General features: G+C 42.5%; 1 protein-coding gene across 6 annotated transcripts in view; it reads right to left on the reverse strand.

Moving 5' to 3' along the window:
• sh3pxd2aa (SH3 and PX domains 2Aa) overlaps nt 1-27,931 on the reverse strand; it is a 118,006-nt gene that overhangs the window by 36,783 nt on the left and 53,292 nt on the right. For 4 of the 6 annotated variants that reach the window (XM_075463353.1, XM_075463352.1, XM_075463348.1 and 1 more), the window contains exons 6-8: nt 23,602-23,627; nt 10,258-10,302; nt 4,155-4,283 (exon numbers count right to left, since the gene is read on the reverse strand). In XM_075463353.1, the coding sequence (XP_075319468.1) occupies nt 4,155-4,283; nt 10,258-10,302; nt 23,602-23,627 (200 nt within the window). The remainder of the gene's footprint in view (nt 1-4,154; nt 4,284-10,257; nt 10,303-23,601; nt 23,628-27,931) is intronic. The other 2 variants (XM_075463351.1, XM_075463350.1) reach the window with 1 other exon arrangement.

The raw sequence follows: 27,931 nt of genomic DNA on the forward strand, positions 1-27,931 counted from the left end.
TCGCCAGATCCCAGGGGATCCTGAAAGGTGTGGTGGGAAAATGTTGCCAAAACGCTTGGCACTGATTCTCCCTCCGACACTCATTTACCGGCTCACAAGTAATGTCACATAAGTGAGAGACGTCTGTAGGGTTTCCATGTCGACAGCTTATAACATAACATAAGTAAGAATGGGATTATCTGGAAACACAGCAGGAGGCCTATAAAGTGGAGTCCAGAGAGAAGTAAGAAAAACTGTCAGATTGCTTTAAGTCAACTGTGACAAGATGAGGTTGGAGGCAAGGAGGGCCAAGATATCTGGGAAAATGGCTTCTCCGGCTGGTGGTGCGGCTTGGGCGGCACGCTGACCCAAAGGATCTCGTTTGCAGTTCAGAGTTGACGTCCTCCTGGAGGATCCATTAGTCCCGGATGAAGAAACGGAGGGGAAAAGGGTAATTTCCCCACGTAAACTGTGGTCGCAGAGTGCCTTTGTGCACATTTAAAAAAAAAAAAAGATTATTTAACACTATATAAAATCATATTTACACACCGACCTCTGGAGCTTTTTATAAGAGGTTTCAGAACACAAGGTGTTAGAAACACTGGGCTGGTTTCATTTAAATGGGTGGTCTTTTTAAGGTGTGGCTGCAGTATTGCCAGGAGGTGCCAAACTGGCCCACTGACATCCTGAAACATACCTGGAAACAATTGGGATAATTCCTAAGTATTTTATCAGCTGGTGAAATTCTCTTTGCTGTGGATGCCAGAACACAGGACCTGGTGTTTACTTTGACTTTGTCCGCCATGAAGGGGTGAGGGGACCACAGAATTCAGGAACTTTCCTTCTGATTATATCTTTAAATAGCAGCTTGTTTTGCAAGATTATTATGATTATGGTTATACAGTAAAGGGATCATTTACAAACCCCTTTTCCAAAACATTGGGAAGTTTTCTGAAATGCTGCAAAGACTCAAATCCAAGTCTTTGAAACCTACTGACAGAAGTATAAAGGAAATGATTTTCAAAGGAAAAGAAAATCAGCGACTTCACTGACGACTGAAAATGAAAACAAATCTAGAATCTGATGCAGTTGTTCCAGAGTTATATTTACCATTGTGCTCCATCAGCTCCCTTTCAGCTGATTTCTCTATATTTTCGAAACACAAGGAGGTTGTTCAGTGAAGAGTAGAGCTGGAAGATGGTCGGGGATGGAGAGAGGCTGGCAATGTGCGCCCCAAAGAATTAAAAAATTCAGTTCATAAGACTTTTATCTGGTCACTTAAATTAAATATCTCGCTGTTAAAAAGATGTTGTACTGGACCAAGCATCCGTCAAAGCTGGTGTTCGATTCCTTTATTTTAGGATGCACATCTTTCACAACAAAGTACAGAAGTAGTTCTTTCCAGCCAAAGTTTGATCGGTTTTGTGTATGTGTGTAGTCGCAGCTTGTCAAGAGAATAGTTTGCCAGCCTGTTTACGTCTTCATTGGCTCCACTTTCTGGCACACAGTGCTGTCCCTCTCCATAATCTACAGCATTTAAACCTTTTTTAATGGGACAGAGGGGAAATAAAGGCCAGTGGCGTTTCGCACACTTGTCCCGATTACAGAGCTCAACGTCGGAATGAATGGACTTCTGGATGATCCAACATGGAACGACATGGAAACGACAATGAGAGTCAGATCTAATAAAGGCCTGGTGCCCTAAGCTGTTGAGGTACATCCTGATCAAACTGACCTTTTCTCTCTGTCTCCTTCACATCACTGGCGCTCTTTAACCCCTTTCAACGCATAATTTAACTAGGAACATATGCAGATTTATTTTCACCAGCTGGGACAGTCCTCTCTCCAGGCGTTCCTATGTCCAAGTTGGGAGCAGAGGAAGAAAACCAGGACCATGGCCAAGACCAGGCCTCTACTCCCCATTCAGGGAAGATCCCAGCCAACCCCCCCCCAATTCTTAGTCACTTCATAAATCTCACTTTACTAGATAGCAGCTACTAAACTGCATACAGCTAGTCAACAACATACAGAGAAGCAGCTCAGTTCTGACGTCTAAGACCAATAACCTCTAAAAACAGCAAAAGATCTACATCTGACCCTTCAGCTGTGCCCAGGGTCAGCTGTCAGGACAAGCCTGCTGACATTTAATAACAACAGGCTCCCGCACGACACCATCTGTGCTCAATGTATAGAGGAAAAAGGCTAAATTTGACTAAGAAAATCAGGTAAACTGTTTTTTTCTGTAGGTGCTAAAAGATGATATGACGTTCAGCAAACACGCTGTGACAAGGACATTAAAGAAAATAAGCTCTGATTTACAGCCAGACTGTGAGGGGCTCTGCATCACAAACACACACACACACATACACACACACCAGAGGGCTGCAGTAAAACCTTGAAAGCAGGAAGGCGGTTGTGGGATATTATACAAGCTCTCAGATGTGTTTGTCTTGGCATGGCCTCCAAGTGATGTCATCATCATCATCATCATCAACATCGTGGCTGTTGCCCCACTTCTTTGGCCCAATAGATGACGACAGTATACACATTCAGCTCTTGAGCAAGAGTTCCAGGGAGTTCAGAAGTCTCTCATGTTGCTCTAAATGCTTCAATAAATGTTAAATATTAACGCTCAGAACGGAGCTCTCAAACGGGCCTGGTGAGCAGATGCTGTCGGGCCGGATATGGGGAAACGCTATCACGGAGGAAAATTCCTGTGTAGCTTGGAACACACTTAGAAATATTCATTAAACAAAACATGCAATGAAGCACACACTTAACACCAGAAAGCTGCAGCCTATAAATGTGTAAAATAGAATTAACAGTTAAGAAGAAGATTTCTAATTTTAGACGTGAACAAAGTCAACGGAGGTGCAGGAAATTAGGAAATCCACATTGCAAAAGAATTCTCTCCAACTTCACCAAAACAATCATTTTATTCATGCCTACAAGAGTCACACCAGAAATCAGCCGAAAGCCATGAGAATGGCACTAAAATGTCATGAAGGATGACACCAAAACTGACAGATTAATGTACGCTACATGTGCAAGAAAAGATGACAACAAGAAGAGAATGGGTTTGTCATCAGGGTGAAGATGAGAGCTGAGATGTGGAGTGTTTGTGTCAAACTTTCTGTTGAACTCTGGCTATCAGTTAGTGTGCGAAATGAGATGCAGCTACGTTACTACAACATGATGTGAACGATAAATGCTGTCAGGCTTCACTTGGTCTTATTGTTGCTCCACTGTGCTTTCTCCTGGACTTCATAGCCACATCAAAAAGTCTCACCTTTACCTATCACATCTGATTTCACTTGACATTCTTTTTGTAACAACCAACAGACTGACTTCCATCCATAACTCTGCCTTTCCTCCACACACACACTGACTCCTGCCAGCCGAACAGCACCTCCAGGTGGTGCCAAGCCCCCAGCTAGGAGGTTAGAGGAGGGAGAGGCTGAGGGAGAGCTGAGCAGCAGGAGAAAGGCACTGGAAAAAAATCAAAGTCTTACCAAGTATATTGGTCTCATTTCTAGTCAAAATATCTCATTACACTTAATATAAGACACAACTGCCTAACAAGTACCATTTCAGCCAGATATAGGGACTTGTTTGAAGACAATACATCTTGAATATCTTGTTAAATGAAAAAGTCTTGAAAACAAATTGTTTTTGAGTCACATATTATATGAAACAAGCTTTTTTTGACATTTGAGGTTTTTAAGCTAATTTCAAGATCACTTTTATCTCAAAAGTCCTAAATATCATAAATATCTTATTTCAAGAAATCTTGACAAACCGATTTTCACTAGTTCCATTGGCAGATTTTTTTGCTTATTTCAAGCAAAAACGTCTTGTATTTGTTGTTATTTTAACTTATTTTTGGAGGGACATTTTTTCCAGTGGGCTGAATGTGGAACTCTTGCTTACAAAGGAAGGAGGTAAAGAGGCGGCAGCCGGAGAGGTGCTGAGGGAGCATGACTCTCTGTATGTTTATGCCACTAATGTGTATTCAGAGAAGGTGATGCACACAGAAAAAAAAGTGAAGTGGTTCATGCTCTATCTAAATTCACTTTCCAACAACACGTGTGGACATAATGTTTTGGAATGGATCTAAGTGTACAGATGGGTTTTAGATTTCAGCTAAGACAGAAGAAATAGAAAAGTCCACTCACCACTTTCGCTTTTCTCAATCACATCCACCGTCTCGCCGGCCTTGAGGCTGATCTCCGAGTTCTCCTGCCTCTCGTAGTTGGCCACGGCCACGTACTGCTCCAGCACCATGGGCTCTGAGCTGTCAATCCCTGAGGGGAAGAAACAGGCTGTCAGCCACCTGCCTGGTGTGGCACCCCGCGAGCGCCCGCTGCACCCAAAAGCACTGCTGCCGCTGTGCACCCGGTACGCCGCCATCAGCCCACTCCCACTCCCTGCCGTCGCTGTGCCTCCCCGTCCAATCAAAATGCGACCCTGCGACTTGGCTGCATAGTCCCGAATGTCTGGCCATATAGCTGCATCGACCCCCGGCCCACAGCGGATGACCGTGGAGCATCGGAAGGAATCAAAACAAAAGGAGGGAAGGTGAGGAAAATGTTTGTAGGGGCGGCATGTCACACCTACAGAGGATCCATGACCTGAAGCAAACTGGCAGAACAAAAAGAAAGAGAGGGAAAAAGAGCGAGAAGCTGCGGATGGTCTGAAGGGAAGACCGGGGAGCGAATGAGTGGAAGAATGGTAAAGTTTCCCTGTGGAAAATCAACAGTGCGGTTGAGAGGAAAGGCCTCCCCTACACTGCCTCTGGGAGCCAGCCGTTGGACAGGGAGTCGGAGGGGGGGTGAACACACCAATCATGGCAGTCGGCACTGCTGGCCTTAAATAGAAACATATGAGTGGACCAGAGAGAGGGAGAGACACACAGGGAAGGAGGTTGGGTCCATGTTTATGTGAAACAAAAGAAGAGTGATTCAGTTGGGGTTAGGCTACTCTGTTTTCCCTCCCTCCTCCTTTCGAATGTTTAAACTTTAAGATAACCAGCAGGGATTTTATTTTCCTGTAAACCGTCTCATCTGAGCTGCCGACACACTTATTGGCTTGTTTGGCCACCAAGAGGGGAACCACACAGATCCAGAGGACCTTAAGGTCACAGTGGTGCAATCAGGGGGAAAAAAACAATCATTTTCCAAATAACCCTGTTTAAAAAGAGCAAATCAACCTTATGATCACCAACAATAAAGCACTTCATATAAAACACAACAACTCACAGAAATGACTACAACCCATTCACAAAGGAAAGCTCTGCTCGTTGTTAACTCACATTAATGGCCTCTCACTGATGATGTTCATGCAATGCCACGTGTTTTAGACATGGAAGAGATGGTTGGGTTTCGGGAAAACTTACACAATCATTTAAAAATGTTTTGGAAACTTAACCCCCCCCCCCCTTTAACTCCCTCATGCTCTACTCAAAGAGACTTTAGCTGCATTTCCCTTCAAATGTCCGGAGAAAATGTGCATCAGGCTTTTTTCCATTAACTGATTAAAAGCTGATAAAGTGTGCTGTGCATTGTTGTCAGCAGGTGGCGGTACAAGCTGTACTGTACAAGCTTATTCTTTTATTATAAGCTTATTCATTTCATTAAAGTATTGGCTGCTAACAACAGCTCTTTGTTAGTTGCATGTTTTACCCTTAATGTGCGTCAACTCTGTCAAAAAAGAGCAAAAGCAAACAGCACATTTGTGGAGTTGGAAAATCTGGAGTTGGGCAAACGTATTTAAGGATTATTGGAGTTTATTCTTGAGCTCGAAGTAAAATTTATGCTTGGGAACACTCCCTGGCTGAAAGATATTTTGGATTTTAATGAGTGGGTGTTCAGGAACATGTTTTGAATCTGTTCCTGGAGTTGATGAGAAGCTCACTGCTGCTTAACTTTTCTGGGCATGCAGCTAGCCTGGAGTTCATTTTACACCTGTGTGGGTTTGTTCAATAAAAGCAAGTAGTCTGTAATTAACACACTGATGTCCAACTTGGTCTTTATTACATAAAATAATAATGCCACATGCTCAACATGTGTCTCGCAATGCTAATGGACGTTAGCTTAAACGTTGGGGTTGTGACACCTAAATGGGTTTGTGTGATGATGACAACCGTTGGCACAGCGTGAAATGACTGAGATGTTAACGAGAGGTTCAATTTCCTACAGCATGCATGATACCCATGTCACATTTTATAAAGTGAGCTATTAGAAATGTAAAACTTGACACTGATGAAGTGTTAGTTTTACAGTGAGTTAATCTTAGTTACATTTCACTCGGTACAGGATATGTGTGCTACTGTGACACAAAGTAAAAGAAGGTCAAAAAGGCTTCTTCAATGGTCCAACAGGTCTTTTAACCAACAATAACAGACGTGTGCACATCACTCCTGTTCTTAACTCCTTCCATTGGCTTCCTGTCCTTTATAGATTTGATTTTAAACTTTTAATGTTTGTTTTTAAAGCTCTTAACGGCCTTGCCCCATCATATTTATCTGAGATTTTAACAGTCCGCAATCCTTGTAGAGCTCTGAGGTAAACAAATCACTTTTTGGTGGAAGTGCCATGCCAGGTCAAAATACAAACACTGGGGTAACCGAGCCTTTTCCGTCGCTGCCCCCAGGCTCTGGAATAAGCTCCCCCTCGAGCTGCGTCTTATTTCTGACCTGGGCCTCTTCAAATCTAGGCTAAAAACCTACTTATTTAGGATTGCTTTTAATACCCAGTAGTATGGTGACACTTTAATCTTATTTTATCTTATTCGATTTTGTTGTATTATATTGCTTTCACTGTTCTTTTATTGTTTTTACTTTTTCTTCTCTTTAGTTATTACCTGCTGTAAAGCACTTTGGTACACCGTAAGGATTGTCTGTAAAGGGCTGTATAAATAAAGTACATTTACATTTACATTTAAAGCACTACAATGTAACTTCTCAAAAAGCCCATTATGGAGCTCCCCCTACAGGCTTGGAGGTAATGTACGGTTACACTGTCGTAAATACAACACCCTTTCGCTTTCACGTTTCACGTTTGTTGACGAACCGGCGAGGAGTCAGAAGGTGCAAGCTATGTCGACCAAGAAGGTAAGAGTAATCAAATGTACCTGGGAGCGTGAGAGCGGTCTATTTGTTTTTGCGGTAGGTGTGCCAGAAAGCAAGTCGAAGTACTTCCGCTCAGCTCCCGGGCCGCTCCAGCAAAGTTACATAGCGCAGTTTTTCCAACTCAGACCCCCGAAGGGCATAGGAGACAGGCCAATCCTAATATTAAAACTCATTCTAGCTGCACAATTTTTTTGAAGCTGTTATTTTAAGGTAGAAATGTTACATAGTATTGCTTTAACCCTTTTAACTCGTGCAAATGTTTGATTCCATTGGCCAACATTTGCTATGCACCTAATGTGAGCAGGTAAAATAATTATTGCTTCATTTTTAAAAACCTGGCTGGACACACCACTGCTGTCAGATGTTTCATGTTTCAAACATGGTCACCAACAAGTACACAGTCTCACTCCAGAAGGTGTCACAGCCACACTGGTCCACTGCACAAAGCTGTAGAATTACATGCCAGAGTTGTGCAGTACCTGTTAGGCCTGCTCAAAAATGGTAAAATGACCGACTTTCAAGACTCTGAAATGTCATGTGCCCATGTCTTCCTTTGAAAATTGAGATATGCTCATATTTTCCAGGTGGCTTTACACAACAGAGAACCGAGCACAAGCCCCATCCGGCCAAATATTGAACACAAATTTTTCAAACCTTGGCTTAAACACTTCAAAATGCCCAGTTACACGCTGGCATCATGGTGCCTCAACACTCCCTGAGACAAAACAACAGGAAAAGGAATTTCTACACCTTTATTGTGACACAACTATGTTTGGGTGGAGTGGACAGAAGTTGCTGCTTCATGTTTCTTTGGGCTGAGATTTCATAGAGTCAAAGATACACAAGTTAAATTTAAACATTTACGCATCTCTACTGGTTTGACAACAAATTCATTCAGCATCTTTGTTGACAGCCTTTTCACAGCTAACTGGGTGGTCAGGAAGACAAATACCATTAACATTAAAACAGCTACAGCACAGTGTCCTGATAGGAAACCGGATCCTGTTATTCATGCAGATGTGACTCCGACACTTAATGTCCACATGTTAACAGCCCGCGGCAGGACGACGCCCTCCACCAAAAAAAACTGTTCAGGAACTGCGCGTAGAGCAATAAAGCCAGCCAGAGAGGATGACCCAGCATCCAAACTGTCAGATCCGATGTGCTGGAACATGTGGAAGAAACATCCACCAAGCCCCCTCCCTCAAAGGACCCACCTCTGACATGCCAGACGTCCTGCACATTATTAAGCAGGTGGTAATAAAGTTCCTACTTTCTCAAGTAGTCACTATTATCGAATAATACAAAAAAGTTACTTTAGTGTTTTCAATTACTCTTTCAAACTAAAACCAGTTTAAGTTTCAGCAGCAGGAGCTACACCCAGGACAGATGGTCAGTGGGTGTGGTACCACTGTGGCTGTAAGACACTGCACAGAAGTGAAGAAGTCATCCAGGAAATATTACCGAACGGCAATTAGAATCTTTTATTTCAACACTGAAGCAGGTTGCAGTGCATTCATGCATTTAAGCAGCCTGGAACAAATTAAAAGCAGGCTGAAGCATTTGCATTAAAAGATAATTAAGCATCTCTAAATGTCAAGTAAACTGGCAGGGGAACACCAGGGAATGCTCATAACCTCACTCCCCCACTGGGTGAGGCTGAGTGTTGCTCTCTGTGTTTCTTCAGCACTTCCTCCAGAAGGCAAAATAAACAGAAGGAACATGTTGTGGAGAGCATGAGCAGCCAGCGTGAAGGAAGAAATCAAAGTCAGCCTGAGGTAAAACAGCAGCAAAGATTGAAAAGTTTTAAGCTGTGTTAAGCTGCGGAAATGGCCGCCTGTAGCATTCAGTTTTCTGCTTAAATGATGAGCATAGTCATAGGTTCCTCCAAGCTTTAAAGAAAATACCCCTTTGTTTCTTTAAAATGGAGTTTGAGGTTGATGATCTTTACTCTGACGGACTCACTCAGTGGGGTTACATGGCACTGAAAGAATCGGATTATTGGCTAAATTACAATAAGACTGAGTTATTAAATTCATGTAGACACCTTAGTCTGACTAAAAATTGGATCGGATTACTCGCAGTCGGATTAAGACCCCGAGATAACTCGGTTGAAAGTCAAATTAAACGTGCTTGTAGACGGTGAAGCACGTGGTGAATTAGACTTTGTGTTCTGCGCATGCTCGAGATTTTTTCCCGGGGTCGTGAACCAGACGTAAAAGGAGACGATATTACTGTTGTTATCGTCAGAAACAAACAAACAACACGATGGAGAATGCTCCGTTGTGCATCTCGTTTGTGCAATAAGCAGCTCATCACAGACGAAATGTAGAGGGACGTAGCTTCATCTTGCTCTTCGTTCTCCATCTTTCTCCAATGCCTGAGTTTGTTGTTGTTGTTGGTGGTGAAGAGGTCAACAGGAAGTGGCTCTATTAGCAATAGTTGAAATGGGTACAGCGCCACCTATCACACCGGGGTATGACATGCTTTGTGCTTATGATCCGATTCATTCAACGCCATATATCCAAGGATAATTACCCTTGCTCAAATAAGGAGCATAACCCAACTATATTAATCTCACCATGTAGACCCACTGACTGATAGCACGAATGGAAGCTGTGTCTCTGTTACAGCTTTTAAATGTCTTCAAATGTCAAAGAATGAAAAGAAATTAAATGAGAAATTACTTTATTCATCCCAAAGAGAAACTACTATGTTTGTCTTTATGTCTGAAATATCTGTTTGCTGTAAACAACATACAAACATTTCAGCTTGACTTATCATTCAAAGTTGATTGATGAGATCAAGGCCACCAACCAAAGCAAAAGAACAAAACCTGACAAGTTGAGTGGAATGAACATGATGCACAGCATGCTCCCATGTTCAGGCCCTGCGGCAGCTTGTTCCAGCTGCTGTTTTAGCCGAAAAGCTCTATCCATCCAGACATGGATGAGCAGCATGCAGGAGGACAGAGAGGCTGAATCTGAGCAGATGGTGCATGCAAAGCAGGTGTCTGAGCTGGTGGAAGTGTGAGAAGAAACTAACTGAAAACCAAAAGGCTTGCAGCAGGTATGTTGTTCTCAAACAAGCACAGCAGCGCATGCATATTAAACATGTTGGCATAGACACACACACACACACAGAGCTACCTGAGGCCTCTTTCCTCGGGCTGTCTGTAAAGCCGTACATCCATACTGCAGACAAAGAGAAGGAAGGAAAGAAACAGATAGAGATTATTCACTTTGACAGCATGCAGAAGCAGCAGTAAAGACGAGCACACCTTTATCACACTGAATGCAAACATGAAGAAACAGAGACGGATTCCACCAAACTTAGCACTAAGTCTGGGCCGACGTGTTTTCTCCATTTTTAAGTGGATAAAGTGTATCTGGTTAATGTTTTTTGTTGTTCCACCCTATCCAATATGTCTTTTGTTTCATCTCTTTGACTTTCTCTATTTTCTTCCATCCCCCCTGGAGCGTCTGAGATGGGCATCAGCCACTTCTCAAGTCGTTCCTGCCCCCCACAACGACCTACCTCCCGTTTCCAAAAAAAACACGAGCCAGGAAATTAAACGCCCTGCATCAGAAGACACAGGAGCAGGGGAGGTGGTGACCAAGACCTGAGGTATGAGCACGCTGCAGCAAGCTCCCTCTCTATATTAAAGAGAGTTCAAAACAATGATTTATTGCCTGTCTGGTTGATGCGCATCTCTTCCTGGATGTGCGTCAGATCATAAAAATAAGAAGGTCAGAGACAGGAAGAGAATAAGCAGCAGTGTTCTTTAACAGTGAAAATGTCCATCCTCCACTCTTCTATCATTCATTCTTTAAAGAGCTTGTTTAATTTGTTTTGAATCATGAATCAAGATAGAAGTCCTCGCATAGAGGACACTCTATAACACCTTATTATGTTAATATTCCCACTTTACACATTCACACTGATCAAATACAGGTAGCTTTGCGGCGTCCCAGGCGTCATACAACGAGCTGTGTTTGGAGCCAGGGGATTTCACCCCTTCCCACCACTAGAAGCTTGATGGGTACACACAGGCAGTCCTAAAATATTTAACAAACATTTGCTCTCCTTCCTCGGAAACGAGAACAAGCAGCACCTGGCCTGATGAAGCTTTCACTCTGGGGCTACCTCCCCCTTAAGTTTGAACCAGGCAAAAATGAAGGCTGATTTGGAAACTTTCTTATTATTTTCTGTGACAAAAGAAAATCAAAATATACTTCTGAAAACATTTGGGGTCAGAATAGGCCAGTCAGTTAAGCTAAGTCCATCTAGTTTTATCAGGTATGTTCAACAACAGTGAGTCTGTGCTGCGCAGTCTTTAACCCAGACCACACCTCGATGCGAATGAGGAGCAATTTGAGTGCCACCCTATCACTTTAAACTCAATGTGGCAGTAGCACAATGCTTTGCACTGGTTTGGCAATGAATTGGAAGTGTGGAAACAAAGGAATCTGTGGACACATTAACAAAGACATTGATTCAGCTCTGTTGTTTCTCTGTAACTTACAAAAGGAAAGCGAGACACAAGAAAGGCGTAACAGTCCCGGGCTGCAACCATGCCAACAGCTCTCTGATGTCTTTGTTGTTGCACTAATCATAGGTTTGATGTGATTTGATGCAATGCATACAGTGCCTTGTCACAATATTCAGCCTCTTTGGCATTTTTCAGGTTTTGTTACTTTAAAACCTGGAATTAAAATGGGTGTCTTGGGGATTTTATACAATAGAACTTTATACAAATAAAAAGAAGTCACGTGATTAGTTGAGCAAACTACACTTTGTGTAATCTATAATAAGTGCCACATGATTCTCAACATAATTACACATTTTGTTAAAGGCTCCAGAGTCTTTATCGCCATTAAGCAAGCAGCACAATGAAGACCAAAGGACTCAAGTCCCAGTGAAGTACAGATTTGGACCGGGTTATAAAATAGAACATATGGTACCACAACAAATCCATCGGAGCTCATGGGCCAATCATGAAGGGCATTTCTCAAAGATGCACTGCTTACACAAGAAATCTCATTTTGAGTTCAACTACAGGTGTCTGGATGACACCTCTGGACAGATAACACTAAACCTGAAAAAACGCTGCATATGGCCCAAACAAGCACCTCATTACTTTATGACCACCACAGTAAAGCATGGTGGTGGCATTTTCATGCTGTGGCGATAGTTTTTCGTCTTCGTCTGAGTCTTAGAATCTGGGATATGGCTCAAACATTAAAGCTGCAGTCTGCAGGATTTGTTGTTGTCATACGTAAAGTCCTAATTTTTGGCATTTTAAGAGTTTACATGATTTATCAGAACGCTTGAAGTTGAAAACGGTGACCTCCGTAGTCGCAAAATGCAAGAAATGCTTATTTTTTAACCGAAAAATAAAAAGTTATTCAACTTCCTGTCCCGCCCCATCAAAACACATGAGAACTCGTGCACGCCAGATGCGCGTACACGACTCCTCATTCATCAACTCACCTGTCATTTGCGATCATGGAAGACACAGTAAGTAGACTAGCCCGTAATGAAGTTCAATTGTTTAGATAAATAAGCGTGGGGACGAGCCTACCTTGTATCGCGCGTGCACAATCGGTGATTGACAGGCAGCAGAGCCCAGCTCGTAACCTGATTGGTTACCTTTTACCGGTCCGGTCTGCAATTTTGTAAACAAACCTGCTGGCTTTGGAGGGACCTAGCGGGACATATAGGGGACCTAGAGAACTCATTTTTTTTTGTATTGGGGTATTTAATGTACTACTTTCAGAATCCCCGGACAGTTCCAGGCATTATGCTTGAAAAAGAGTTGCAGACTGCAGCTTTAAAGTACACCAGCTGAAACCATCCAGGTTGAATCAGCTGGAGCAGGAATGGAAAATAGGACAGTGCCAAACATACCACAGACAAACCTGAGAAATATTTCAAGAGATCTGCAGGAGTAAATATTACAAACAGAGACAGGAGGATGAATATTTAAATACTCTAAAGTACTTCTTTTAAAATGCACCTTCAAAGTGGTGGCCATGTTTTGTTCATCAAATGATTAAAAAAAAACTGCACCAGTGTTAAAATTGATTAACAATACTACACACTATGAGCAGTAGTAGGAGTAGAAGCATATGAAAGGAAAAAGCTTAAGTATGTACAGTTAGGAGCAGAAGCAGAGCAGCGAGGATGGAAGGTTAGAATCTGTCCAGTGGAAGTAGGATGTAGAGGACTTGTTGCAAAGTCTGTTGTCTCATTGTTGAGGGAGCTGGGTGTGAGTGGACAGAGTGTGAGGAAAATAGTGAAGGAAGTGTCAGATGAGGCAGTAAAGTCCAGTCAGTGGATTTGGATTAGAAGAAGCAATAGCAGCTGGGGGCCCAGCAGGGGGAGCACTTAGGATAAACAGACTCTTGGGAGAAGCAAGGAAGAAATCCAAGATATTTAAGTGGAGGGTGTGGCCCGTGGGAGCCTTTTGAAACCAGGCGGCCATTTCAGGTGAGTTGGCCTGTATGGCTTTGTTTTTGCTGGCATTCTTAGTGACTGTAGGGCTGTTTAGGTGAGTTTGTTTGAATCCCATTCCTAGTTATCTTTACCTCTTCTATTTCTACCCCCTACCTGAACCAGGGTTTGTATCCCCACCCCGCTGTGACTGGTGTGCAGTTGGTGAGAAGCTGGGACAGCTGATAATAATGCTGCTTGTGGAAGAAAAGATGGTTGTTGTGGTGTGAGAAGCAGTGATGGCTGGCATTAGGGGGGTGACTCTGGGACGCCAGTGATCATTGTCTAGCCTCCTGGAGGTGTCATGGGCCCAACTAGACGAAACCCTGATGAAAGGAGGTTGGTCAGCACTGGTCTATAGGGATTATAGGGATCAGGAGGTTCTTCATTTGGAACTGAGCCACTTTTAGAAGGTTAATTGGTGAATTTAGGGAATTATTCACAGAGTCTGGTCCTTTTTTATATTTGTAGCACAAGTTTCTTGTGTTTACTTTGAATTCTAACAAGAGAAGTGGCATGATCTCTTCATCAAATCTGGGCTTCCTTCAGCATTAAGTTTGTATTCTTATGTGTATTTACTCTCCTTGCTTGAGTTTGGCTTCAGTGTACGACTCTTAACACTTTCACTCAGTTGATCTTAAAATGTAATCAATAGTTTGACAGAGAATGCTGACGTAAATGGCTTTTTTGTGCAATGACAATAAAGAAAGTCTAAGTCTAAGTCTTTAGTTCTTTAATGAAACATATGTTTTGGGTTTTGCTTTCACTCGTACTAAAGATTTTATGGCCATTATCAAGTGCCGTAGATAGTTCTAGTAAAAGAAATTATACCGGTAGGTATTTTTCTAAATATTCAACATATCTTTTGAAATGACCGAGTTTTAGTGCCTTATGCGCAGCATGTGAAGCCAGCAGCTCCCCTTCGTTGACTCATGTGAGATAATAAAAGCCGAGTCTTCTCTTGCTATCCTCCAGAGCCTCAGGAGCTTTGGTGGATAGATGTTGGCCCCAGAGGGAGGGACACGCTCTGGTCCCAGGTCAGCCAGGGTCAAATCCTGCACTCTAACACCATACTGTGATTGTAACCTGTTTTCGGAGTAGCTCGCAACATCTGATTTATATTACCTCTCCTCTCCATTCTGGATCTGTCCTACTAACAAGCCCCATACAAGAGCACACGCACACATAGGAAGGCTTAATTCTTTTCAGCTTTGTGTGATGACGCCACAAACCAGCAGAACCAGCAGTATTTCCTCTGTCCCTGTGCTGCTGTGGAGAATTTTCCTAGAATTCTGACCCCAAACATCTACACAACCCTGCAATTAAGGGCCTAGAGACGATGAAAAATGACATCTGTGGGTTCTTTGGATTGGAGGGACTTATTAACTATCTGTCTTGTTTTTCTTTGGACTTTGTTGATTGTGTTTGGAAAGAAAATGTATTTTGCTGACAACCCCGCACATCCCCACTGACGTACCAGAGTCCATCAACAAGCTTAGTCTTGCGGTCTGAGGGCTACAAGGACCGACTTGCCTGTTGAGACGGTTATCTGTATATATTTGTATAGAACTGTGAGGACTTTCTGAAGCACTGTAAATTAACTGGTTGATGCTGAAGCCTTTAAAACATTCCTGATTTGGAATAAAATCCTAAAAGCTCCTTTCACTTTGCTGTTGATGTTTCCAGAAACCTGAAGTATGCGGTGTATCTGTGAAGGCTTCTGTTGAACACACAACCTTACACTGACTTCCACTCAAAGTTATGTGTGCTGCTGGCCACATAATAAAGCTCATAGAGGGGTTTTTAAAGAGTGTGATGAACAAAGAGAGGAAAAGGCTGACGCAGAACAGGTGAAACCAGAGCTCGAGAGGTACAGACATTTTTCACTTGATCCACTGGATGTTTTACTGGGTGTTCTTGTGTATTTGCGTCTATTTTTGAGAATGTAAAAGTCTGCAAAGTTACAAAACAGCACTGACTGTTCAGAGGATGTGTTCTGAATGATCCAATCACAATTAGACAGATCGAAGTAGAAGTGTGAACACATTCAGGACAGATTGAGGATGCATGCAGATCAGATCACTCAGGCCATACTCAGATGTGATTGCACAGTTATCCACAAGCAGCAGTGTGAATGCAAATGTGTCCGGGGCCACATTAAAGGACCCCCCTGACCACACATGACTCTGCACAAGCAGCCGAGTTGACAAAACAACTATTTCACGCTTTTCCAGTTTCCTGACAAAATACATTTAGTAAAAACCGCTGTCAAAACTCACAGGATGTATCATTCACAGCAAACCTCCTGCTCGCTTTATGCTAATTTCTTGAGCAACAGTAAACAAAGCAGCTTGTGAGAACAGAGCCAAAGCTCCTAATCTGCTCTGTCAGTCCTGCGAGTTGCCTTTTAACAGGTCTTAACCCCAACAAGCTCATTTACAGCTGGCTGTAGACATGGCAGGAAAGGGCCGTGCACTGTCCTGTAACAGTTAGTGGGGTTACATGGCACTGAAAGGATCGGATTACTGGCTAAATTACAATAAGACTGAGTTATTAAGTTTATGTAGACACCTTAATCGGACAAGAAATTGGATCGGATTAAGACCCTGAGATAACTCGGTTGAAAGTCAAATTAAATCTGCTTGTAGACGGTGAAGCACGTGGTGAATTGGACTTTGCGTTCTGCGCATGCTTGAAATTTGTTCCCGGGGTCATGAACCGGAAGTCAAAGCAGACGATATTACTGTTGTTATCGCTGTCAGAAAAAAACACACAAAGCGATGGAGAATGCGCCGTTGAGGATCACGTTTGTGCAACAAGCAGCTCATCACAGACTAAATGTAGAGGGACGTAGCTTCATCTTGCTCTTCGTTCTCCATCTTTCTCCAATGCCTGAGTTTGTTGTTGTTGTTGGTGGTGAAGAGGTCAACAGGAAGTGGCTCTATTAGCAATAGTTGAAATGGGTACAGCGCCACCTATCATACCGGGGTATGACATGCTTTGTGCCTCTGATTCGATTCATTCACCGCCATATGTGCAAGGATAATTACCCTTGCTCAGATAAGGAGCATAACCCAACTATAGCTATGATCCAATTAATCTCATCATGTAGACCCACTGACTCTCACTGCCTATTGCAGCCATGAACATGACATAGAACTCCTATAGCCTCAAATAAAGCGTCAATCAGAAACCAACTATGCTGATCTGAGGGAATATATTGAAAAAATGTTTTTTGGGGCCTAAAATTTTCACTAGTACCCAGTGTTTAGCAGGAAGAGAACAGAACCAAGAGATGAATCAATTTAGTTAAAGCTGCAGTCTGCAACTCTTTTTCAAGCATAATGCCTGGAACTGTCCGGGGATTCTGAAAGTAGTACATTAAATACCCCAATACAAAAAAAATTGAGTTCTCTAGGTCCCCTATATGTCCCGCTAGGTCCCTCCAAAGCAAGGAGGTTTGTTTACAAAATTGCAGACCGGACCGGTAAAAGGTAACCAATCAGGTTACGAGCTGGGCTCTGCTGCCTGTCAATCACCGATTGTGCACGCGCGATACAAGGTAGGCTCGTCCCCACGCTTATTTATCTAGACTATTGAACGTCATTACGGGCTAGTCTACTTACTGTGTCTTCCATGATCGCAAATGACAGGTGAGTTGATGAATGAGGAGTCGTGTACGCGCATCTGGCGTGCACGTAGACGTGCACAAGTTCTCATGTGTTTTGATGGGGCAGGACAGGAAGTTGAATAACTTTTTATTTTTCGGTTAAAAAATAAGCATTTCTTGCATTTTGCGACTACGGAAGTCACCGTTTTCAACTTCAATCGTTCTGATAGATCATGCAAACTCTTAAAATGCCAAAAATTAGGACTTTACGTATGACAACAACAAATCCTGCAGACTGCAGCTTTAAGTCAGTGCCATAAACATCAGAAGAAACAGGGAGGTGGAGTGTGCAGTGGGTGAAGGCGCCTCTGCGGCAGCCGTCACTCAATGCTGGAAAACTACAGAAATTAGGAATGACAGACAGCTCCAGATCCCGGCTGGTACAGTGACGTGGTGTGTGCGCTTGTCACTCCTCAGAAAGTACGTTACAGCTCTGTATGGAGTGTATATGCTCTCCTGGGCTCTTAAATGGGGGCAGTTAATGGAAGGTGTTAAGTGTCACATAAATGTGTCTGTTGACAGAGGAGCTCCTGATGCCACAAAACAGCGTTCCTAATGAGCATTGACAGTTTAACAGAAATGTAAACACATACACCGCCCCCGTCCACTATTCCAACACTTGTAAAAACACAAACACACACCTAAAAAACACAGCCCTCCTTCCTCCTCCTGTTGAATACGACCGGTCGGTCCGATGTGGGCCTGAAATCTTAACCGATGTGCCACGTAAACAAACCAGCGCCCGTCTGACAGCCTCAACCCCTGTGGCCTCTGCAGCCCAAACAGCACCCTCCTCCGCTTCCTCAAAATCTGCTTCTCACATGGGAGAGTCCTGGGAAGGGGGGGCTGGACCTGACAATGGTTTAAAAAATATCTGACAACTACAGTGTGTTCCCAACCAGCTTGAGGTGAGTTGAATCAATATTTGGTTTCTGTTTGCTTTAAATGATTTGATTTGGCCTCAAACCTTGTAGTTTTCCATGTCTGTGCTGAGGTTTAGCATTACATAACAGTACATTAACAAAAACCCAGTTTACATATGCTGTTTCAAGCATCTTTTGTTTCTTGTGAAATGTTTTCTTGTGCAGAGGAAGAGAGGCATTTGTGTTTTAAAGCCCCAAAAAATGAGTGGCTTTACTTCAACTCCTTACCTGATCCAAGTTTGCTAATTATTCACCCTCTAAGCTAATGTTCAAATCAAAGATTCTACAAAAATGCGTATTTAAGCAACTATTGAACACAATAGAACAAAATTCAGCTCAGTCTCACCAGAAACAGAGAAATTAGAACATTTGTTTTCACGTCTTTTACGTAATAGTCTCATAATCCAGGCTGAAAAGTTATTTTATGTTGGGTGTCTTCTGACAGGAGCCACAGCCAGTAATTAAACTGTGTGGTCTGTGACCATGTAACCATCAGTGAGTAAAATAAGTAATCAGGAAAAACAACACGTGTAGAGAAGTGGAAGGACTGTGGAGCAGACTGCAGGTTGTTTTTTGAAACAGAGCTCTCACCCCTGACTACAAACTTGATAAATTTCGATCAGCTGTTCATAAGAAACAGCAGAGAGAAAGCTCTCCTCAGAGTTGCTGATGACATTTCCACTATAGTTCTTTTAGATCTGTCTCCTTGATCTATAAGTAAAACGGGTCTCTGGTGCAGCGAAGTCATTTTCTTCATACCTTTGTAGCTTAATGTTTTTGTTGCAACTGAAGGTTTATCCTGTAAGTGCATCTGACTGCTGGGGTTCCTCAGGGATCTATACACAGACCTGATTTATTCTCACAGACATTCAGTTGTTTTCTTAGTTTTGTGTTGATGAATCACAGCTCTACTTATCCATGAAGCCTGGAAACCTCTCAAATATAACAACTCTACACAATTATTTAGCTGACATTAGCAGCTGGATGTCCTTATAAAGGGCAGCAAAACTGTAACCAAAGACTAAATAACTAAAGATTACTCATTAAAACTAGTGCTTCCACTAGATGCCTATAGGTTGTTTGATCAGGGTTTATCAGTAGTTCCTAGCTTGAGTGACAACATGAGGGGACAATGAGTTGGCTATCCTGGGTTCCAGGCTGTGACACAGTCTTCCTTTGGCAGCAAGGACGACAAGCTCACCTGTATGCTTTGAATTAAAGCTGAATAACAGCTGTCATCTTTTTGTCCTAATTACCCATTCTGCATTCTGTTTTGAGTAGTTTCGCACTGCTTTGCTATATTTCTTGCTGTTTATGTCTTTTAAAGGATTTTACATGATGCTAAATAAGTAAAAAATGTACTTTATCTACTTTGTGTCAACGCGTTAGGGCTGAGCAATTTTATCGATATTGCGATTTATATCGATATTTTGTTTCCCAATACAATATCGATTTTTCAGCTGCGAAAATCGATTTTTTTATTTTATCATTTTTTATTTATTTTTTTAATAAATCAAACTTTATTGAAAATCATACGTTACAATTAGTGAAAACACAGAACATTAATATGACACAATACAATGCCAGGAGATCACATTATACAAAACAGTGATGAATTAGTTCATTAAAATGTTATATAAAGTGCATAACTCAGGGGTTTTGATGGCTTTTCTGTTTTTAGAGTGTTGAATTGTTGTTATATATTGTTTGAGCTCCTTCTCAAAAATTTGGAGAATTTGTATTTGTGTATATGGTATTTAGCAAGTAAAACAAGCAGGTTGATGATGTAATATTGATCTTTGTTGTTCGCAGGATAGGAGAGGAACCCAAACAGTATGTTTACATATGTAAGAGAGAAACCAGATGTAATATTCTGGGAAATGAATGTACAGACATATTGCCAGAAAACATGAAAAAGGACAGGTCCAGAACAAATGACAAAGATCTTCTTCAGATTGTGTGCAGAGTGAGCCATCCACGTCGATGTCCTTTTTGTATCTACGTAGAAATAACTTGCAGGGTCTTTTACATGTTTTATAATATATGGGCGCCGCTAGTGACAACGTTTGGCTGCTATTAAAGAATATTTTGGTGCAGGACATGGATATGCTGCCGACAATTCACAACATAAACATGAGTCTGCGTACACTGAAGACATTTGTGACATGTTCGTTTGTTTCAGTTTGTCTGGCCGTGTTGTCCTTCCGGTTCAAAGGACGGACCACCAGTCCAATCAGCGACAGTTCATGTCACATCTCACTGTCCCTTTAAAATCTTTCAGAAAATGATGTAACTGTATCGAATCGAATCGTATTGAATCGTTGGCTGAATATCGTGTATCATATCGTGTGATTAGTTTATCTCTACAGCCCTACAACGCGTGCTGTCAGTTTCTAACTGTGCTTCTGATTCATAACACAGGTACATGGATCCATAAATACAGATGGCATATCTGCATGTTACGTTTTGAAATCCATTCCCACAGATCTGTAAAGTTGAAGTTGAAGAGAAGAAACAAAAATGTTTTTGTTTTTACGGTCAGGTAGGAATATTGTCTCTGAGCAGTCATTGTTTGCAGTGTTTTTAATTCACCAGTTAGTGTCTAATATTTATGTTGCTGGGAACCTATCATGTCCAAGGTACCTGAAGTGGAAAACAAAAAAAAAAAATCAAAGTTGAACCTAACCATGTAATGGAAAAGGGACATTTGTTTTAAATTAGTTTTTTCTCTGTCCACTGCAGGTAAGACACTGACTACAAAAAAACTGACCTAATAGTAAGAATTACTTTAACTATCTTTAACTATAGATGGGTACTACCACGCTACTACAGCAGCCCGAGAAGGGACAGTCCAAACACTGGCTGTAAACTGGGCCTCCCAGTTTTTTTCTGACAGGTGGTGCGGTTTGTATTTTGGGCCACTTGATGTGGACCTTTAAAGAAATAGTTCAGTTTTATCTTGGAAAACAAAGGCATTAGCTCAGATTAGAGGAGGAAACGGACGTCAGCCTCGTGTCTGTTTGCTAAGACAGTGGAGCTGGAGCCATGAGGTGATTAAATCATCTTGGGATAAAAATTGTGAGCAGGTGGAAACAAACAGTTAGCTCCGTCTGAAGATCGATACACAGCTTACCAACATGCCTAAAGCTGTGGAACATGTGGTCCCACTTTGTGTGTGCCGTACACAGACTAAAACAGCAGCTTGTTATATTACTTTGACATCATCCTCAGTTATTTTTATCTAACCAGCACTTCTGAAGGAAGGCACAAGTTACCAACCTTTACAACCTTCGCCATGATCTCACGTCACTTGGAAAACTGGCGTCATCTTTGTTTATTTTCTCTTTTACATCCAGTTGACATAAACAGAACCGGTCAAAGGTTTGGACACTCCTTAATTGTGAATAAGCCTGGATCGGAGGTTCTCAAACAAATGAGCACATTTATCAGAATACTGAACCACTTTTCCAGACTTCCACAATGCAACCATTAAGAATTTAGAGTAGAAGATGTTGATGCATTTTCAACGACAGTGGGAGGAAAATGAAGACTAAATGCTGTGCTTACATGGAAGCAAATGAACAGGAGAAACCACAACGAGGCGATGCAGTTTTCTGTGCACAGAAGATGGTGAGGTGGTTGTTATGGTTACGAAACACACAAGAGGAAACCCTTTGACAACATCAATAAGAGCAGCAACATAAAAATACTCCCGAAAGTTAAGGGTTTAATCTACATTAAGGAACGTAGATCTAATTGAATTCTACTGAGCTTCTTCTCTCCAGGACAGCAACAAAATGATTTGTTTGAGGTGGAAAACTGTTCATGTGCTCTGTGACCATGTGGCCTTTGTCAAAACTGATCTGAATGGAGTGCAGATCAAGAAGCTGAAACATGTGGCCTGTGTTTTCTAACTGTTCTTATTAGCATTTCTAAACACAACCTTCAAGCTGCTTAAAGCTGCAGTCTGCAGGATTTGTTGTTGTCATACGTAAAGTCCTACTTTTTGGCATTTTAAGAGTTTACATGATCTATCAGAACGATTGAAGTTGAAGACGGTGACCTCCGTAGTCACAAAATGCAAGAAATGCTTATTTTTTAACCGAAAAAAAAGACGTGCACGCCAGATGCGCTTACACGACTCCTCATTCATCAACTCACCTGTCATTTGCGATCATGGAAGACACAGTGAGTAGACAAGCCCGTGATGAAGTTCAATAGTCTAGATAAATAAGCGTGGGGACGAGCCTACCTTGTATCGCGCGTGCACAATCGGTGATTGACAGGCAGCAGAGCCCAGCTCGTAACCTGATTGGTTACCTTTTACCGGTCCGGTCTGCAATTTTGTAAACAAACCTGCTGGCTTTGGAGGGACCTAGCGGGACATATAGGGGACCTAGAGAACTCATTTTTTTTTGTATTGGGGTATTTAATGTACTACTTTCAGAATCCCCGGACAGTTCCAGGCATTATGCTTGAAAAAGAGTTGCAGACTGCAGCTTTAAATGTCCAGACAAAGTCGTCTTTAAGGAATCTGTTGCAACAGAATCATATTCTCCATTGACCACAATTTCCTGCTTTTTCCCCTCAATAATTCATGAGAGATGTGTTTTCATATTCTATTTTAGCTTTTACAAACCGAGGCTCCAAAAAGCATCAGTCCCTCACATGTACCAATGCTTTTGTTCGTCAGCCACTCTCGAGCTAATACCCCTTAAGAGCCATACATATGCCATAAGATGGCTAATTTAGCTGAAGATCTTTAAGAGCTCGGAGTGGATCGATGTTCTTATAGTCAAACGAGGCTGTTGTTTTGTGTTATTTTAGCATAATAATCAGAACCACTCAGTTCACATGTGGGATGCAGTTCAACAGGTCCAGGACTAGCCTTGTCTGCTTGTATTTTTTAATCTATGTTATATTATGCCTGGAAGATAATAGACATGCCTTTTTAGGCTGAATTATTAAAGATACTAAACATGCGTCACAGGAAATGTCTCGACTTGAACTCAAGCTTGAAGTCTGCTCAGAAGATGGAAAGTAATTCTTCAAATGTGCTGACATCCAGATCAGGATGTACGTTAATGACTCTAAGAACTAGCAGACAATTCTAAGACCCCACCCTGAACTGCAAGGCAAACGTTTGGCCAAAGGGCGAAGGCTTGACAGCTTCATGTACGCACCCCAAAGTCGGCGTCCCGTAGCGGGACTGTAAACAAACCGCACGCTGACATCGGATGGACGACACACAAGACACAGAGACAAACTCAAGACTTGTATGTCATGCAGCATGAAGCTCCCGCTTGGATCATGAGGAGCTGTTCTACTAAGAGCAACAAGTTGAAAAAGAAAAGACGTCGGGGGAAGTTTAGGGGAAGGATAGTGAAGAAAAACAGGTGACTTACCCGACTTGCGCTTGGAGCCATAATCCCTGAGGGAGAAGCAACACAAGAGGGACATGGTTAGTGACAGCAAATGCTACTGAATCACTGACAAAGCATTTAGCCACAGCATGTGGATCCTGATGCTGCTGGTCTAAAAACACACGCATGCAGGCGGCTTCCACGCACAAAGATGCATGCGTCTGAAGGGGGGAAAGGGAGAGACGGACTGTGAGGGATGAGAGAGAGGGAGGGAGGGATGACTTTGGCCAGCTGCCCGTACTCTCTGCAACAGACACAAATTAGTCATGTGACTCTAAAGCGGCACCACCATCCTCTTCCCTTCCTCCCTCCTTCCCCCTGTTAGAGAGGTGGACCTCTCCCCACAATTAAAAGAAGGGGGACCACCTTAAGATGCTTTACTTAATGTTTTCTAATGGGATTACCTCACAGGGCTAAGCTATAGGATGCATCGGGGGGTGACAGAGTTGCATGTGAGGTTTGCTGTGCTGCGCGTCTGCACCTTCCTGTCAACAGTGACTCAGGCTGCATAGTAATTAGGATAAAAAATGGAGAGATCAGATGAGCACCGAGCCTGCTACTTATAGAAACGCAGACCTGACAATCTGTTCATCACCACCCCACATTCTCCCTCCTTTGATTCCAACAACACGTAAGTGTTTTCTGCTTTAGAAAAAAAAAAAAAAATCAAACCTTCATCAAACCTCCTGTCGCTTATTCATCAAACTCAAAAGATGAGCTGGTTTGTGGAGGCAACATGAATATTCATTTCAGGAGGAGATAGCTGCTGATGAGCAAAGGATGCATGCGGTGTATCAAGTAAAGTCAGTGAATGATCGCGCCTGTTCCCCTTCCGATCGAGCTGAGTGGATCTCCCTGATTTGGGACAGTCGACTCCACTGGTTCCCATTTCATTAATGACAGACTTCGTCTTGTCGGATGTAAAGCTGCGTAAATGGAGCCCGGAGATTATACTGCGGTGGCAAAGGGGGCAGAAACGGTCAGTAATGCCCTCTCACTGCCTGCCATTGATAAATACGTACTCTTGGCTCCAGCTACAACCACATTCAAGCTAATAAAGAGACACACCATCACCTATGCTGCCCGTGCAGATGCAGGCAGGTGTACAGGACAGAGTAAAAGTAGCAGCTCTTTAGTGTCACTATGCTCTCTTTTCTTGGTCCCTTCATCCATTCCCCCAGTGCTTTGATGTATATGTCTCTTTGCGGCTGGCTGCAGCACATGAATCGAGCTTTTATACTGACCTCTCCACCAAGATCTCTGTGTGCTACCAACAAGAATGTGCTGCATTGTCACCAAAGAGAGACACAAAGTGAGCAGGACTTGACTCCTCGCCTCATCCCATCCATCCTGAGCCTCGCTGGACACCCAGCTTCTGATAAACAGGGGAATGGATATTAATTCTGTCAGTACAGTCAGCTGTACTGGAGGTTTCTGGAAGGATAGTGGAGGGTATTCTGTGGAGTTTAGTGTAGGCAGAAAATCTGCCAGGATGTTTGCCCTTTTCACTCCAGGCTTGCTGCAGTGGCATTAGAGATGCTGATGTCCTCGGGAATGTTTTCCATTTTTACTGCAGTGTGCACATTTTCATCCTCCCAGAACTTTCATCTCAAAGTTCCAGTATGTTCATTTTAAGGCAGTTTATCTGCAGAAATATAGTAGAATATTCATGAATATGTTTTCTTTAGTTTGACTTGTGGAAAGAGTCATACAAGTGAAAGAAGGAGCCACGTAGAAGCCATGCGCTACACCACACCGCCTCCCAGCTATCACATACACACCAGTTCGACTTTGTGACTACTGGCACATCAACTTTAAAACTACTTTCATCTATTGTTATTTATTATTTTTTTTAATGTGTCATTTACCCTTAATTTTAGACTAAATTAGTACTTTAGTGTCATGAACCAGGAGGTCAAAACAATGTTGGGATTAGCTCAATTGGTTCCTGAGACATGGAAACCGAGCAGAAAGTACACATTTTCAAATTTTTCAAAGCCATCATAGTTTTGGGGATAGGTGATGGATATTAAGTTTGCTTTAATTTGCCATTTGTGCAGCTGGATGTAACTACATCTTACAGAGGACATTTAACTTATTTAAAACAATTTGAAACAAGAAGAAGGAGGTGGATCAAAGTCACCTTCCATCAGACTGCTAAATGTAGTTTTATTGATGCATGCTGGATACCTGCAGGGTGAACTGAACAAGCTAACAGGAAGCTTATCAAGGAGGTGAGGACGATGGGACAATGAATGACTTTTGTCTTTTGGAAAACAGCTGCAGCATGAAAGGTGCTCTGCTATGGCCAGCTCCCAGGGAGCCTGTTAAGCTATTCATGCTGTGCATGGATTGAAAAACAAACACAACCCAGTAGCTCTATAAACAATTCCCAATCAGGACCGAAGCAGAGGAGTAAGCACTTTCTGCTCCAACCATCGATTTCTGCACAATCACGCAGCCTTCGACCGAAGGCCTAAACAGCCGCTACACTGTGTTTGATTCTTTGGATAAATTAACAGATGTGCTCACCAATGATACAGCCGTTGAAGCCCTGTTAATCCTCACACAAACTTTCATGTGTGGGCGTCTGTTAGCATTAGGAATTCACAAGGCACATTAAAACAAAAAGCCTACATGGGGTTAGCGCACCAAAAGACCTTAAAGGCTAAATATCTGTCAGTTCATATGCATATCAGCCATACTAGCAACCGCTCATTGCAGCACTAGTTTTAAAAAGCAAGTTAGCAAAAACAAAAATGTTTAGATTGTTAGCTACTGGCAGCTAATATTTAACATTAGGACATGCCAGAGAGGCACAGCTGGCTATTTTTGGCTTTACTTTTGGAGGTATGGGCTGAGAAGCATCTGTAAAGCATTAGGCCGCAAAGGAGGGGCAGAGCTGGGCAAAGCACAGAGGGAAGGTGGGAGGATGAAAAGCAAGAGCAGAAACACAGGTCCAGAGTCTAAGCAGCCACCCGCATCCCTCAGGCTGAAATCAAAGTCTTCCCCTGAGGGCCGAGCAGCCAGCTCCGATTGCCAACCCTGGAAGCATGAGGAGGAGGAAGCAAGAGGTGAAAGGGGATGTGTACAATACACCGGGAAGTGGTGAAAAGAACTTGTTTTATGTGGCTTGGTGTAACCTCAAGGAGCGACCAGTAAAGAAATGCATTGGTCCCCAGTGACAGCATGTTTGGAGAAGAGCTACCAAGACTCTGAAATTAAGTGAAAAATACTGAGGTTGATGATGATGGTTGTGCAATGAATAAAGGGATATTACTGTGGCAGTCAGCCTGAAATGAGCACATTTCAGTTTGTGTTAGCTGCATCCATGCTGATCACCAGCTTAGATTAGATACCAGATACTGCAGATATAGTTAGATCTGCTCTGCAACATTTTGATGCATAAAATGTTAAAAATGATCGAAATCCAAACAAAACCAAGATATAGAAGAAGATTTCTCGCTACCTTTGTCTACGTAATGACATTAACACTCAACATCTCGCTTTTGTCACCACATCAACATTCAGTATCTTCTTCAGTATCTGACACTGCTGCTGTGGCCACAGATGCTCACAAAGAGTTTGGAAGTGTTAGTCTGCTGACTCCCAAAGGTTAGGATTAAAATCCATGGTTAGGTTTAGTTAATACAGAGTAGACGGTGAGAGGTCACATGCGTACCACCCCGAACCACAACAACATCCCAGGGATATGTTGCCATCCCCCAATTTCTAACCATGGATCGTGATGCTATGTTTTGTACAAGTAGGAAAAAGTGCCTGTTTTACATTTTCTGGTGAGACTGGACTCATTCTGTATGGCCTAAACCTAACTTAGACCCCAAATACATGTTCACAAAGAAACTCATTCTACAAAAATAACAAAAGATACAAAAACTATAAATGTGACACTTCATTAAGGACGTGATGCACATTAATAGTGGAAGGTCAACAACATAGAAAAAAAATCCCAACTCTCTCAGACTGTTCATGTTAAGAGCGTTATGCTGAACCATCAGGCTAAACGCCACCAACCACCTGTCCAATGACCTGAGCACACCTGTTCGAGGTTGACTATCATTGCCGGCCTTCGTTCTGCGTCCTCTTTGACTCGAATGAAGACACAAGTATTGATACGTTAAAAAAAAACTGCTAGTCGGTGAGCTCCAGCCCTCGTTTATTCTGCTACAGCTGAGAAGCAACCCCTTCAACTGTTCCCTGTTGGAAGATCTGCAGATCTGAGGAACTTGAGGAACAGTGTCTCTAATTTCCGATGCAATCTTGTGTTGTTCAATGATAAATAAATTGAGTC

This window comes from Odontesthes bonariensis, chromosome 4 (assembly GCF_027942865.1).
Source record: "Odontesthes bonariensis isolate fOdoBon6 chromosome 4, fOdoBon6.hap1, whole genome shotgun sequence".
In the NCBI taxonomy this organism is placed as follows: domain Eukaryota; kingdom Metazoa; phylum Chordata; class Actinopteri; order Atheriniformes; family Atherinopsidae; genus Odontesthes; species Odontesthes bonariensis.